Consider the following 16,749-nt stretch of genomic DNA (forward strand, 5'->3'; position numbering starts at 1 on the left):
TTGAAAAAGAGTTCTTGAAACCAATGTGTGGTCCAATCAATTAAGAAATTAGACACTGCAGAGATGGGAGGATGCCAACGTGTCTGGATTAAATAAAGTTTTGCTTTAATCTGCTGTATACTGCTCTCTTTGCAACATAAATTTGGACTGAAAAAGGAAGTACAAGCTGGTCATTATGGCTAATCAGTTCGTCTGAAGCACTTTGACATGTATGTCAAAACCGACATCAGTCCTACACGCTAACCGTTTTAAATCTATGTAGATAAACAGTGGAATCCATTGGATGTTCCTCTCTTTGGACATGGGCCATTTCTTCTGTTGGACACTCCGAAGAGAATATGAGCCAGGCCAGTTGCTGCAGCCTGCAAAATGACATTCACCTGAAAATGAACTAAGGTGACATTAAGAACCACCTTAAAGCACACATTTTGAATACACAGATTTTGGTTATGCTTTAGTTTCAAATCTCAGCCTAGTCTTTAATATTAGTTTCAACTCTAAACAGGCACTGTACTGATGCAGCAGTCTGCCGTGAGTGGGGCAGATACATGAAGCGCGTCCAACCACGTGCACACACGTAGAAACAGGAAATCATTTTTACACTAACAGATGGTCAGAGTGTCTCCCGAACATACAGCCCCTATGACAACGCTGTAATTCACATATGTGGTCTTCTCAATTATCTTGCTGAACAACCTCAAGGCAAATGTTCAAGACAAACATTTAGACAGGTGTATGGCACACAAACACACACACACACACACACACACACACACACACACACACACACACACACACACACACACACACACACACACAAGAGCTATGCAGTACTATGCTGTGTAAAAAAAGAGAGAATGAGTACTGAGTAGTAGGCTACTGCTGGTGTATGTGTGTGTGTGTGTGTGTGTGTGTGTGTGTGTGTGTGAGAGAGAGAGAGAGAGAGAGAGAGAGAAAGAGAGCACTGCACCTGCAGCAAGCTGCTGGTTCAACTGAAAATGTTTCCCCATAAACATTCTCACTCCCTCAGTTGCAGTGATATTAAAACACTAACACTCTTATATGGAAGTAGAGAATAGTTAAAGTTAAAGAGACCGTGGAGCAGGATACAGTCTACATAAAGGGACTAAAACAGTAGAGTTTACAAACAGTAGAGGACTAAGATAGGCGGCCTGTGATATTTTCGTTTTCATTCAACCTGCAGCGTACACCTGCCAATGTGTGACTGGTGGCCTTCCAGACTGTCATAGTAAAAGTTATCTCCGACGGACAGGATGCACTGAAAGTAAAAGGATTCAACATTTATTTATCTGGCGGCCGTGACGTCAGTCCGTCAGTAGTAGCCTACGCACAGTGCAGCAGCAGACGGTGAGGATACAGCCACCCGAGCATCCACAGTCACACGGAACGATAAGTGCCACGGACAAACTGGGAGATAAACGGAGGCACGCGACTGCCGCATTACTTAGGGAGATTGAACATCTCAGACATGGGAAACGCTGTGCCAAGCGCGCTGCCATAACTGATCCGAACTGCGCTGCATAACGTAGGCTACCAGAGGCTGAATGAATAACCATGGCAACAGCAGCAGCAGTACAAGCGGTGAGCAGCTTATGCCTAAACCAATATAAACACTGAGCGATCAAGTCATCCTCTCGCCGGTCGCTCATAAACGTTCGCATCAAACAGTAAAGCGAAACGCTGAACTCAATGACAGGAGGGAAGTGACTTGGAAGGGGAGTGGAGACCATTGCGTAGAGGTGTCGCACCAGAGCCTTGTGGCAGGTAAGCTGATTGTAACAGTGTTGTCTTCATTGTTCATCACTGCTACAGCCAAATGATGGGATAGCTGTCTTGTTTATTGTGAAACATGAGAACACAACGGAGTGCCGCAATTCGATTGGGACAAGCACTGTTTTCTAATTGAGTGGTTTCGTGGGAAGCTGGAAAATAGATTCTGCGCCAACTTGTTTTACGGGGATTTCTTAATTGATAACTACATCCCCTGCCTTTCATCTGTTTGTGAGCCTACGGGAACCATTTCACCAGCCTGCCGGGACTATGTCCGTGGCTAATATGAAAATATTAGATGCGCATTCTGTTAATGCCCCTGGACCGGCCATCTGATATCAAGAACAAATCAGAGCCTGGACAGGCGAAAGAGTACACAGTGTTTGTAAACCCGGAGAATATTGCTCGTAGGCTGTATCTTTATCATAAACTGTCCTGATGGTGTTATTTTAAATCATCAGCAACTATCACCACTTTTCTGGCTATAACAAGCTGGGACTTGTGCCATAAAATTCTATTTTTATTTAACAGCAACATCTCATAACTGCGTGGCAAAAGCCACTTGATATAGTAATGCTTTTCATTCTTAGTGCCCACAGACAGGTTAAAAACAAAATGGTGTTTTTTTATTTGAAATTAGTCTTTTATAGCCTGGTTAAAATTAGAAAATGCTTAGGCTATTTATTTTATTACAGGCTTGCTTGTTGTAATCTCAATGCCTTAGACCAGCGGTTAGGGCCATCTTTTTGTTGTTATTTTCACCTCAGTTCAGTGTACTGTGTACATGAATGGTCTCAGTTTGTGTGGCATGATATGAGATTGCAGTAGCCCTGCTCGGGCACTGTCACGTCTGATTGACAGCACGTCATCAATTATTTTAATCAGTGGCTTGATGTGTGCAAAGTCTGAAAGCTCTGTGAATCATTCAGAAGTTTGCTGTGGTGATTTCAGTCATCCTTTGGGTTGTATGACCAGGAATTATTTTACACAAACCCCAAATCCTAATGGAGCCACATTTTAATCTTGTACCAGACAACACAGAGACATCATTTATACCATTTTCATCAGCCATGCCAAAAAAAAGGACAAAAAGGCAAAAAAGACAAAACCAGCGAAATGCTGTAGCAAATGATTGAAATGCCAGTATTTTCCATAATTCATAAAAAACTACAAAAGAAGAATGAGTTAAATATTGAGACGGTATTTCGGCTCCATTATCAGAGATGAATCTTGGGTAGCTGAGCTACAGCTCTCCAGAAACTGTGGTTCACTTGCCTTGTGATACACACTGTCAAGGAAACAGTGCAATCTGAGCAACAAACAAGCCCATGACTCATGCATCGTATCACACTAACACACATTAATTTGTAAGGGTTGCTCATATGCAGACACACACACACACACACACACACACACCGTGTGTAGTACGATTTTAATGATTTATTAGTCTGCTCTGTATTTTGTAAGTAAAATCATCCATGCATACTATAATATCTTATACCTCAGTGTTTTATTGTACAATGATACATGTCTATAGCACTGTCCAATGCTGGAGATAAATCAAGTCACTTCAGAAAAGGTAACAGGGGACATGGTCACACAGTGGGGAGGTTTAACTGTGATGCTAATGTGTGTTTGACACAGCGGTGAGGCTTGCTCTTAGCAAATAGCGAGTGACATTCACATTAAATGCTGCGGCTTGCACATGGCCCTCTGAGGCCTGGACCTTGCAGGGACACGCACACACACACACGCATACAAACACTCACTCATACACCTTTCACAGTCTCTGTCTCTCTGTCTAAGGATTCTTCTCACGCACACACACACACACACACACACACACACACACACACACACACACACACACACACACACACACACACACACACACACACACACACATATAAAAGGGTATATGTGTATAGCTTACACACACACACTCCTCTCTCACAATCTCTGGTTCTCTCTGTGTAAGGGTCTCTGTCGTGCACACATACATGTACACACATCTCTTTCTGTCTGACTTAGAGTCATGTGCTTGCTGCAGTCGTAGTGTATGCCAGTGGGGCTGCCAGTGTTGTTAAACACTTCACCTCATTTGCCAGGGAGCAAAGCGTGCTTATGGCATAACAGGGATTTTCCAGTTGACTTGTCCTGTCCAGGTCTGTGCACTCCTGGCGAAAATGTGTTTGGACCATGAGGGACCCGTGGACTAAAAAAACTCAGCTGCAGTCCCAGCAACAGCAGCAGCAGTAGCACTCTCCCTCAGATTACCCAGCATGCTTTGGTGATTTCCCCACGCAGTGCTCTGGGGAGCAGAAAAGATTTACTGTAAATGTTGAAACATTTTACGTGGAAAGCCCAGTGGTGACTAGGCCTCAGTTAGGCGCGTCTGTAGTATCTCTTTGGTTTGCTCTGGAGCAAGTCAGTTGTGTTCCCCGGTAACTGCACTGGTAACTTTGTAACACCTCCAGCCTCTCATGCTCTGTCCCAAGACAATGAGTCAGTGTTGCGGAGTGAACTGAAAAGGATTTATGTAACTCCCCATAGTGTTAGCCTATAGGACCTGTATTTGTGAAAAGAGGCCAGCATTATAATGAGGCCAGGGGATAATTAAGCAATATGACATGAGTGAGAGTGGAGTTGGTAAAGGATATCTCCACGGCTGTGATTCGTTATAAAATCGCTACAGGTACAGTTCTTCAATGAATGATATGTTGACGTCATACAATTGAACGGTTAAAGTATATCAAATGTAGAGTGATTTCTAGAGGTGAAGAGTCTGAGTGGGGTTGTGCCAGGATATCCCCACTCATGGAATGCTTCTTGTCCAATCAGAAGTTAATAAATTATTCGACCATCTAACTGTGGTATAACATATTTGTACTGACATGTGTGTGCAGAAATAGAGAAGCCTAGTAGAGATCCCAAATGTGATACCCACACAGCCCCATGTCCTGCCGAAAACAACTGTAGACTGAGTCATGGTAGAGGAAGCGTATTTGCTGGGTAATACGCCACTGACAAACAGCTAGAGGTCACGCACATGCTCAGTGAGTATCATGAGATTGGCCCAGCAGTCTTATGCTTGAGTTCCTCTCAGACCCAGAGTTTGTTGTGTAATACGGTAGGAGGAACTGGCGCAAGACTGCTCCTCATGTGACTCCCCTAATCTGCCCACCGCTAAGCACTTCCCTCGCCCAAGGGTCTGCTGGCTGTCCCGGGCCCCGTTCAGTGAGGATACATTTTTTGAGCAGCTTTTGTCCCCGGGTAATGTGGACTACCCACAGGTTACTCATTACGCCAAACCGGGCCATAAACAACACTGGCTTGACAGTCAGAGACAGGGAGAGGAGAGAAGGTAATCAACCACAGTAGAAGCTTTAGAAGGTATGAGATAATTTACTTTAATATACTTTTAATGTTCAGTGTTATGTTTTTAATGGTTTCTGCAAAAAGCTAAGTGTGTAAAAAGTAAAAAAGTACAAATGTGAAGATTTTATCTTCTCATCTTCACCTTTTGTCAAATTTAGCAAACTCCTCACTATCTTAGCTGTCCGTTCAGTGTTTGCGCTAAAAAAAAAACGTGTACACTTGTACACAGTCCTGGCTCTGTAAATGGGAAACCAACAGTGGCTGGGCCATAAACAATCCCAGCCAATCAACACAGTGGTCCAGGAACATGGAAGGGTGGGGTGTCATTTGATTTGCTGTTGAGCAAAAATACCAACAACGTTTAGAGATCCGAAATTGATCTTCTAGGGTGAGGGCAATACTTATGTTGTATACTTAGATTTGGCAGCGTTGTTTTTTGGTCTGAAGGATGTTGAGTTGCTTCCAGCTTGATGAATGGGAATTCAGGGAGTTCAGCTGCATCAGTCATGTCACATCACACGTGCGCAACACTGGCGGGCGCTCCAGCTCCAGACAGCTGACACAGCAAAGAAAAGAGCCAAACAGTTCCCTGATGACTATCGCTATAGATATTCATCATCATCATCGACACACTTCGCAATCATTGTCATTAGTCATTACTGTTAAGATAAATGTCTGCAGTGTCTCTCCATCTCTCTCTCCCTCTCTGTCTCTGTTGCTTTCTCTTTCTCTCTCCCCCACTTTCTTGTCTCTCTCTCTCTCTCCGTCTCTCTCTCTCCGTCTCTCTCTCTCTCTCTCTCTCTCTCGCTGTGCCGGTTTCCATGGCGTGTCCTCCTAGGCAACTGTACCCTGCCACATTAACACCAATTACGCAGTCTGGTAGGACAGCCTCAGCCTATTCAGCCTATTGTACCTGGGGAGCTACTAAAGCGAGGGTGTCACGTGTGACCCACTCATTTGCTTTGCCTGGTGCGTTATGTAGGAGAGCTTCATGGACATCAACACATCAGTGAGCCAAACAAGCGCACACACACACAGACAGACAGACACACAGACACATACACACACACACACACACGCTGAGATGTAATCATTAGGGGTCCTAATGATTTTCCTATACTTTATTATGTAGTGCTGAAGCTAGGTCAGCATTCATTAATTATTCTGTTACTGCACACACTACAATATTGCATATCTATCATTGCTATATAGAAACTAAAACATGAATTGAATACACTGACAATGCATCAGGGTTTGGACTTTTCATTGCGCTAGTTTCAGAGAGCACAGGTGAATCTGTTCAGCTTTGACTGCAGAGTGTTGCATCATGTGAGGTACACCAACAATAGGGTGAACTACTCTTTTGTGGGGGGGCAGAAAAAAGCGCTACACACAGAAATCTCCCGAGCACCATTTAGTCCCATTCATACAGCAAGTGCTATTCAGCGAGTTCTCTTCCCTGTTCACTGACCTGGGATGTGAGAACTGGCCATTACCTAGACACAGCGTGTGAAGTCAAAAACCTGTATATTCTGGATAGTCAGCAGAACTCTTTTAAATGAAAAATGAAAAGCTCGATACATCAGGCTAGGCTTTATGATTGCTACGCTTACCTGGCCAACTTTTATTATCATTGAATTACGTGTCAGGAAAGTACAGATTTTTTTTTGGACAATATTGCTCTGTATATCAACTTAAAATGAGGCACTGTAGCTCTTTTTAAATCAGGTGTCAAGTGTGATTTCCTGGCCATGCCCGTGTTGTCCTTTTCAATGAAGCTCAGTTGAAGTAATGCTCCGTGACATTCATCTCATTGCCAAGCATAAGTCTGTCATAGGGACAAAAGGTAAATGGTTGTAAATATGTGCACAGTGCTTGCGGTGTTAGTGGGGGTGGGGTTGATGAGGGGTGAGTCACACAAGCGCTTCCGTACTCATTAATTTATTGGTCAATTTCGGTGTGTGTTGATAAGCAGACACCCACTCGTAAACGCGGCCGCCCACACGCACATATCCACAGTGCACACACACACACACACACACACACACACACACACACGCATACACACATCCACAGACTCCCACACACCTACACACATACACACTCATATACAGATACACACGCACACAAACAAGTTCACACACCCTCTCTTGCTCTGTCACAGTCTTTCAAAAACACACACACACACACACACACACACACACACACACACACACACACACACACACACACACTGAGAGTGTGTGATTAAACTCAGGCTGCCCATGGGCTTCTGAGTTCACTCTCCCAAATATTAAGCTGTACATCTTTCACCGAGCCTCCATCCCCGTCTGGTGAAGCCGACTGACAGCAATTCTTTCTCAAAAATATGATGTCTACAAAGGCCATGACATCCTCCAGTTCTATGAAATTGTGTTCTGAACAGAAGTTCGGGAGGAGAAACAATGAATTTGCCACACCCCTCTCATATCAATCACCCACACATAATTTAAACTCAGTTCTCCTCATCAGCGTCTTCGGCTTTGGCCACTTGCCTTGGCACTCGCTCTCACCCCACCCTCCTCATACACCACCTGTCTTCCTTTGGTGTAGCATGCGGGTGTATGCACGTATCCTGCTCGACTCCACCCGGGTCAGTCGACTCCTGCACAATCCCTGCAAGGCATTTTAGGACCCTGGCCAGAGACCGTGCCAAACACACTCTTCTGCTTGCATATCTTAGGCAAGTTCGGAACTCAAACTCATGAACACCAAAGTGCAAAGGCGGCTAAGAAAGTAGGAATGAAGACAGTTCGAAAACTAGATGACAAAGTCAGGTACATTTTATAATGTATTCATTTAATGATTAGGCCTATTTTTATTAAAGTGATAACTTAAGTGAATGTAGGCACATAGTAATGTATGCACATAGTGATAGTCAATGTTGACAGTTGGAATTTCTGTATTTGTGCAGTATTTTGTTGGTCATGTTTAATTTGTGGGTGTAGATGGTCTTCTGTGACGTCTGTCTCTGTAATATTCTCCCTCAAATGTACATGCCAAGGTCTCTGTTGTATCAGAGTGTAGCGAGAGCGACTCACACACGATAAGGGGCACTGAACAGTGGACCCAATAACAGCTGTACAAACATTTTCTGAATAAGGCAGAGACAGACGTCTACCTACAGGTGAATAATACTGATTCATCTAATGATGACTCAAGCATTAGCATAGGGAGTGGGGAGTGTGATTCATGTATTTTTGTTGTTTTCTTTGCACCTGTCTTGCAGTTGCCTGTGGTACAAATGACTCAGATCTGATCACTCTTTTCAGAACTTAGTGGTTGAGCCAGATAATCAGGGCCACAACCTTTGTTGCTGTCTTTTACTTGGGCGGTTGGGTGTGAAGAATGCCAATGTGCAACTGGCTTTCCTCAGTAGCACTATGAGCACAGAGTACACTGAAATGATCTGTGCCATGCCATTACCACAAGGTCAGATATAAAACTGATCATCACTTATCCACTTTTAAATCTCTCTATTAACCCAAGCATGCCATAATAAATGCGTGAAATTGAGGCGTATACTGTGTGTCTCTCCAGTTGAATCTCAGTGTCTCCAGTTGAATCTCAGTGGGGGCCTATGAATGGCCTCCCCCATAAACGCTTATGTCACAGAGACAAACTGGGATTTTACAGTGTATTGCAGCGCAGTCAATCATTCAGCCATCATCCGTGTCATTGTCCCCTGTCCTCCACAACCCTCGTCCTTGAAATATAGACAGATACAAAGGTCTCACACTAGGGAGGTACACCACAAAAAAAGACTTTGAATAATGAGTTTTAGCGGAATTGATTTTTCATTTTTTTCTCCCTCCTAACTTTCCACAGCAGGTTTCTAAAGACAAGGTGACTGTTGTTCCACACAGGGACTCTTAACCTTTAATGGGAAGTTATTTACAGTACCATTCAGTTGTTCGCTGCTGCAAAAAGATCAGATCACTGACCAAAAGCAAATCTATTTTTATGCACTCCGGCACTCAAGCTCGAGCAAAGCCACTTCCCCATGTAGTTGTAGCCTTTTATTACCTTTATATCCACCGTTTCCACTGTTTTTGCGAGAGGTATTTTGTAATCTGGTGTGATGGGGTGAAGGTGGACGTGGTGAGTGATGGTGGAGTAATTGTATTACAGTGACTGCTGCTCGATGTGACATTTACTGTCACCTTCTATCGCTTGTCTGTTTGCAGCACGTAGTGACAGCGGACAAGGACACAGTATTTGTAGCTGTGCGCTAATCGTAGCAAGAGAGGTAGATGTGTCCAGAATGGTGATACATGGTGTTCCTTTGTGCCATGTATGTCTGCATCGGTCTGGTGGTTTACAGGCCTCTCTTTGGCCATGATAGCAATCATGACATTAACACACAAATAAAACTGTAACATCTTTGGCCTTCATGTCTATCATGTTGCCAACACACAAATTAAACCTTTAGGTCTTTGAGCATCACGGCTTTAGAAAAACTATACAAAATAACAATCTAACAAAGCTCGAATAGCTTAGACTCTCATGACTATCACAGCTGCAGAGAGGAAGGGCCTGATATCCCCTCTGCGTAAACATGCGTAGCTGGTGAATGGGTCTTTCATCTCATAGCGCTAGTAGAGGTGTTGATGTGGAGTGTGAGCTTTTCGCTGCTAGGTAACACACGTGATACCTTGCAGAATGGCAACATTCAGAATGTGTTATTGAGGCTATAACATCCTGAGGTGGTGTAATTTTCTCATTTGGGGCCTGACAGGTGCTCCACGTCTGAAAAATACAGGTGAAAAAAGCGAGACGACAATAGATTACACATTGTCTCATCAGCTTTGCTACGCTTGACTAATTATTTCAATGAACCTTTTGAGTGCATTTTTCTCTACTCTTCCCTAGTCCGTATGACCACGTGCATGGGTCTTTACTGTGAATGACACAATAATTTGATTGTTATACTTCACCATTTACAGTCTAATCAAATAAACGAGATCTCACCCACGTAGGGTTTTTATTTGTTATGACAGACATTGCTGATGCGTAAGAAGAGACCACCCTAGTGTGCCTAATCTGCTCCTTTCAATTCTTCGCTACGCTCTCTCCACTCTCTAAATTGTGAAGTCAAGTCTGGGAGCCGTGTTCTGTGATGTCTTCAGGATCTCGAATTATACCTCAGAGGGGGGTGGGTGTGTGTGTGTGTGTGGGGGGGGGGGGGGAGCAGTGCATCAGTAATCAGCAGACATCTCTGTCCCCCCCTCCTCCAGTATCCCCTCTCCAGATCTGTAGACAGTGAGTGTCTGGGCTACCAGCTGAATGCCAATCGCCAGTAGCAGCATCAGCAGCAGCAGCGGGACAGACAGAGGGCCACAGTGGGCCAAGACTGAGTGAGTCAACTCACTGCTCTTAAAGAAATGGGATAAATATACATACATTAAAATATCATCCTATCAATTCAGCTTGCCCCAGGGTCACCACTGCACTGTGGTATTGGCAGCGTTTTCAATCACAAAGCCCATACATTCCTGCTAAATACTGGCAACAGTATTCGTAGTTGCAGTCAGGCAGCTGGGCTATCGCACTTAACTCTTGGGAGTCCAAGGCCTGTTAGGTAGTCTGACATGCCTCGATATGTGTGTATATTTCACCTAACTAAAAACATTGATGCAAAGGTTCCATATACTTACAGTTACCATGTTACTTACAGACCATACTGTGGATTAGCCTATCAAACCGATAGCTGAAGTCCATCACCACCACCCTCTATAAAAATCCACCCCTCTCATCTGATCAAAGTGCACACCTCTATTGCAATGACCAGGGTAAATATGTCCACGGATGACTCAGTGTTTGTCCAATTAGAAGTCCTGTCTCTAAAGTATTCCTCTCATGGTCTCAGCAGGCCTGAGACCACCTCCGCTGATTGTGTAAGTAGGTTCAGGTTATGTAGGAGTCACACAGGTTGCGAGGTGCATGGCAATAAGGTGATTACAGAGGACATTTTGTTTTGGGTTGGGGGTGGCAGCCTATCAGCTACACTGATTACATGGTTGCATGATTACAGGGGAATGTGATAATACGTTTGTGATACGTGTTGAAAATGTACTGCTATGATATGTGTTTTTTGTTGGGTTGATAATATTGTTCAGGAATTATTCTAAGTCAATGTGTAACCATTGTTCCCTGTGTGTGTGTGTGTGTGTGTGTGTGTGTGTGTGTGTGTGTGTGTGTGTATGTGTTTGTATGTGTGTGTGTGTGTATGTGTGTCTACTACAGGTGATGGAATAGATCATGTCAGAAGTTCAGGGGACTGTAGACTTTTCAGTGGAGCTGCATAAATTTCACAATGTGGATCTATTTCAGCGAGGGTGAGTCTCTTTCGTACATATACCTCCCTTTCCAGAGTCAACTGGGACACCCTGTGGGACTGAGTGGAATCATATGATCGTCTGGCCCAACAATGCGCCTCTTGTCCTCTGTTAAATTATCTTCCCACATGGTCTCCCATAATAAACATACCGTGTTGACAGTCACAACAAGCAGGTTTTCTGAGGCTGTCCTTGAACAGACTCAACGTAAGTAAGACTTCTGATGCCACTGTGGGTGGTGTGTGTGTTTCTTTTTCTCCGGTTGGTGCCCCCTGTCTTGTGGAAATGTCACTAGAAGTAATTTTGTCACAAAGAAAAAAATGAAAAAGGTCACTGAAGCTTCACTGATAAGCAGTCAGAGGACATTCCAGCAGTTTCCAGCAGGAAGACCTTTTTAACAGCCCACCTCTGCATATGCATGGTTCAAAGCAATTATCCTCCCATTGGTGCCCTTTCAGACTGCAGTGACAGGGTGAGAAATGTAAGTTGGCCATTTATTTGTTCATATGAATACCCAAGACCTTAGAGAATCACCTCCAGTGATCAAAACAGTTTGCCATTCTAGTTCAGTATACTGTATGTTTTTGCACGTATGCCAGTGCAAGTAAAAAAAAAACTATTTTACACTAAAATACATCCATGCATACCACTTATGTTATTATTATACCAGAACTTGTGAAGATTATGAATAAAATATATTTGACTTTGGAACCACAATTTAAAGTAGCTTACATTTTCAAAAATATCAAAGCAGGCCTAAATCATCAGAGTGTCTGAAAACACCCTCAGTCTCAAGAGGGTTAAAGCTCTTCTTTTGCCCACAGTGAAAAATGCTGTTTAAATGGAGAGCCAGAGGGATGAGTTTAGAAACAAAAAATGTATACCGTGTCATATCAGCAGCAAAATGTGTGTACACGCATGTGTGTGTGTGTGTGTGTGTCTATTCTAAAAAATGAGAGACATACGCGCACAAATCACGACAAAACCAATGTGACAAAACCCCATCATATTCGTCCCAAAAATAACAAGTTGAGGTGGCTTTGAGGCCGATTGGGTCCGACACTGCTGCGCCCACAATGACACTGAGGAATGTTGAGGAATAAAGGTCACGTCAGATACCATGGCTACAGTAGGAGATGTCTGCGGGTGGATTAGAGTCTGGGCATCTGGCCGGGCTCCGAGCGGAGTGGCTGACCGAAATACCAGCTTTACACAGATTTGAGAGCGTTCCTTCCCCCACTCACCCACCCATCCGCCCTAGGTCTCCTCCACTAAACCGGGTTGGGTTAAACCTCTCTCTGCACCCCCCCCCCTCCACCCTCCAACCCGCTATAATCCGTCACCAGCTGGGTGCTCAAATATATATATATTTTTTTTGTCTCATCGCCGATGAGAGGCGTTCACAGACCCATGGCGCTGTCAAACACTGCTGGAAGATGCTCCACTTGATGTTTTGAAAGAAACACAAAAGAGTACTGGCACTCACACAATAATGCACGGACAAACAAATTAATTAAAAACCCTTTACCACATAAACAACAGTTGGAATAATGTATTTGAACCACATTGGGCAAAAGATCACTGATGAAAAATTTGATTGCGGTCATTTTAAGTTGATTATTAACACTGAATATTCTTTTTTGGCTTTATTTTATGAGTTCTGGAACCATTTATGCTCTAAATCTCCAGTCTTACCAGCATCCCCTCTGTGTTGTTATGATTTCCTCATTAGTGGCAGTTCCCCAAGAGTGTCTCCAATTCTCTGACACCCATTCCAAATCACTGACACTCTCCAGGTGTTTGATATCCCCCATGAAACCATCAAAGAGCCATCTGTGTATGTACCACCACTCTGTTTTGAGGACCTCTATGCACATGTTGGACGAGTAATCCTGTCTAATTCTCTATACTCAGAAAAGAGGATATTTTTGTCTGATCCACAGCAACAATGCAATAGTCTGGCATGTTAGGAACTGGCGGCTAAGTTAGCAAGGGGGCAAATGTGAGACACAAAGTGCTCTAAGACACAGCAGTGCATGAGTTGGGATGTGGCTTTGGAGACCTGTGATGACTTAGGAAGCCCTTGGTCCATGGAGGTCTGTGAAGAAGCCTGTGCTCTCGATTAAGTGTAAGGGTTGGGTCTCAGGAGGGGTTGCCTGAGCTGGGGTAACTGATAAAGTGATAGACAATCGGACACAGGTTAGATGTTTCTTTAATTGCTTTAACTCATTTTCTTTCCCAAAGGTATATTCATTTTCAATACAAAAAAATATATATTTTATAGGTTTTCAATGAAATGCCAAACGTATATAAAAAATTATAAAATATAGCTAAAAGTGGTGTTCATCGGGGTCCAAGCTGAATGTGCGGAGCGCCCCAAGTAGCAAAAGGTTGAATGATTTGAAAGCTTCAACAGGTGAAAGTGTTTTAGCTTGTATAAATACTCCTAAAGGTTTTAAGAGTTACCCAATATATATTTCATTTCATATTTCATGAGAGTTTGAATCTCATAGAAATGGGTATTACTCCGTTTTAGAGGTGTTTTTGTTTTTTACCTTAATTAAAAGTTTAACTTTTACTAACTAAACTAAAAATGTAAAAAAGAGGGGTGTCTGTTTTTATTCTTTAAATCTATTAACTGTTACTGTTTTTAATTACAATATGAACTATTGCTGTTTTTTTACTCTAGTTAATTTCCATTCCACTACACTTATGGCAGAAAATGTGCAATGACAATCCATTCAGCAAAGTTGACCTTGTGAATGTACTAGTCTGATGAGGATTTGTATGTGGTGTGTGTGTGTATATTTGTGTGTGTGTGTGTGTGTGTGTGTGTGTGTGTGTGTGTGTGTGTATGTGTATATTGCGTGTGTGCACCACATAACCTTTTATAGAGCCCGGCTGCAGCCTTTATTGACTATACACTGAGAGATGGCACACATTAAGGGAATTCAACTTACTATGCAGCTAATGGTCATACTTCCAGTATAGGATACCGTTCATATGAACAGTGCAGGACATGCAGTCTTGTGTTCTAGTATGTCTGTACATACTATGCTGGCTGACCTCCAGAAATGGAGGTTCAGTGCTGTATAGAATACATTATTTAAGCACCGTCTTGTCCTGTCCAAGTCAATAATTCATTCTTACAGTTTGTTGCTGCTTGTTTTAAACATCAAGGTATCTGTTGTCTGCGAGTAATGTCCAGTGGTAATGTCCTGATGATGATGATGATGATGGTGATGATGATAATGATGATGACGATGATTTCCTGGTCTTCCTCCACAGATTCTACCAGGTGCGAGTCAGACTGAAGGTTTCACCTCGAGTGCCACACAGGTTAATAGTGACTACACCTGGAAACACAGGTGAGAACTATGTCAATAAAAAGTTTATATTTTCACTTCATGTTTATTTTTATCAGTACCTGTTGGCAGTTAATCGGCTCATATTTAACAGGTTGACTTACTCCTGGAAATATTATATGTCATTGGATGGAGTCCAACTTTTTGCCTGATTTTCCCTGTTATAGTAGATGATCATGGCGACTGGTGAATGTTCTTAGTTAAAGTTATAAAGCAAAGAGAAAGAACATAGAGGACCTGTGTGTTGGAGCAACATCTTGTGTGAAAACACTAAAGGGCTTTGGTGTGTGTCATTGCTCTCAAAATGAACACACACATACACACACACACACACACGCGTCAAGAGCGACGTGTGGCGCACACAAACACACATACACATGCACTTACAGGAACACATGCCCTCATATGCACGCATGCACACACACACACGCGCACACACACACACACACACACACACACACACACACACACACACACACACACTCACACACACACACACACACACACACACACACACACACACACACACACACACACACACACACTCACACAAACACACACTTACACACACACACACACACACACACACACACACACACACACACACACACACACACACACACACACACACACACACACACACACACACACACACACACACACACACACACAAACACACACTTACACACACACACACACACACACACACACAGCACTCAGCCTGCCTAATTTTCCCCTTCACTGCCATCGACCCTTCTTCTCCTTCAGCAGTCATGATCGTCCCATGGCTCTGGCGTGGAGGGGACGCACAGTTCACACACATTCCTCTTAAAAGGTCTCTCTTAAGAGCAGTAATCTCCACACAGCCCTGTCTGCTCTTTTATGGCCCTTGTGTGTGCGTGCGTGTGTCCGTCTGCGATGGAGACGTGCTCGTGTCTCTGTCTCGCCCTCCATGGGAGCAGGTGCTAAGAGCTTTCCTCACAAGCGTGAAAATTATTAGGCTTTTTTGTAGGGGTGTGTGGAGTTGGAGGTGTATGTGTGTGTGTGTGTGTGTGTGTGTGTGTTGGGGGAGGGGGGGTTATTTTATGGTATTCTGTGGAATCTGACATGTTTCTGAGACGTCTCATTTTGTCTTGTTCCTTGTGTTGCCTGTTAGCCATCTACCATCAGGTGAGGGGGTGTGTTTTCATACATTTAAGGCAACTTGGTCAGCTGTGTTTGAGAGGGCTGCATTTAGACACTCTTAAAAGCTTCCCTAAAGGAATTCTATCTGGGATGAAGATGAACCAGATGTAGAAGATGTTAAATGCTTTGCACCTTAGCCTACATACACCTATATACTGTAGGTGTACACACATACCTATAAATATATTGAATGAATGCAGTTTCAGTTTCATGACTGCATGCGTTTCCAGTGCTGTCCATCACAGAGGTCCCTTCCCACATGTTAAAATCTCAGAAACCAGTGGATACGTTCTGCTGTTGTGGATTCATATTAGTGAACAATGGCGGTAGGCAAGAAAGTAGGTCGCTCTGACGGCCTTTCCATGTTCTGTGCAAATGAAAGCATTAGAGATTCAAACACAAATCTGTCCATCCGCTCATATCAAAGAGGCGTGGGACCCACAACTCCTGCTGAACAGTAACAATGGAAGTGCTGAAGCTTAACATTTTAAAAGTTCTTTTTTTCTGTTAAGCCACCGTTTCCTCTTATAGCAAGCTTTAGGAATACCTTTGAGTTTTGTTATGCAAGCAGATTCAATATGGTGGTGTTGTCATGATTCTTTTTTGAGCGAGTTGCAAACAGTACAGTAATTTCATATTGTGAAAAGTGTGAC

The 16,749-nt window shown here is 43.4% G+C and overlaps 1 protein-coding gene across 4 annotated transcripts in view; it reads left to right on the forward strand.

Moving 5' to 3' along the window:
• Positions 1 to 1,139: 1,139 nt before the first annotated feature.
• Positions 1,140 to 16,749, forward strand: part of fam135b (family with sequence similarity 135 member B) — a 49,033-nt gene continuing 33,423 nt past the window's right edge. Inside the window, exons 1-4 of one of the 4 annotated variants that reach the window (XM_031585653.2) lie at positions 1,140 to 1,785; positions 10,446 to 10,565; positions 11,455 to 11,546; positions 14,835 to 14,914. In XM_031585653.2, the coding sequence (XP_031441513.1) occupies positions 11,470 to 11,546; positions 14,835 to 14,914 (157 nt within the window). In that variant the 5' untranslated portion in view covers positions 1,140 to 1,785; positions 10,446 to 10,565; positions 11,455 to 11,469. Of the gene's footprint in view, positions 1,786 to 3,785; positions 5,185 to 10,445; positions 10,566 to 11,454; positions 11,547 to 14,834; positions 14,915 to 16,749 lie in introns of those variants that run through there. The other 3 variants (XM_031585654.2, XM_031585652.2, XM_031585655.2) reach the window with 3 other exon arrangements.

This window comes from Clupea harengus, chromosome 19 (genome assembly GCF_900700415.2).
Source record: "Clupea harengus chromosome 19, Ch_v2.0.2, whole genome shotgun sequence".
NCBI classification, from domain to species: domain Eukaryota; kingdom Metazoa; phylum Chordata; class Actinopteri; order Clupeiformes; family Clupeidae; genus Clupea; species Clupea harengus.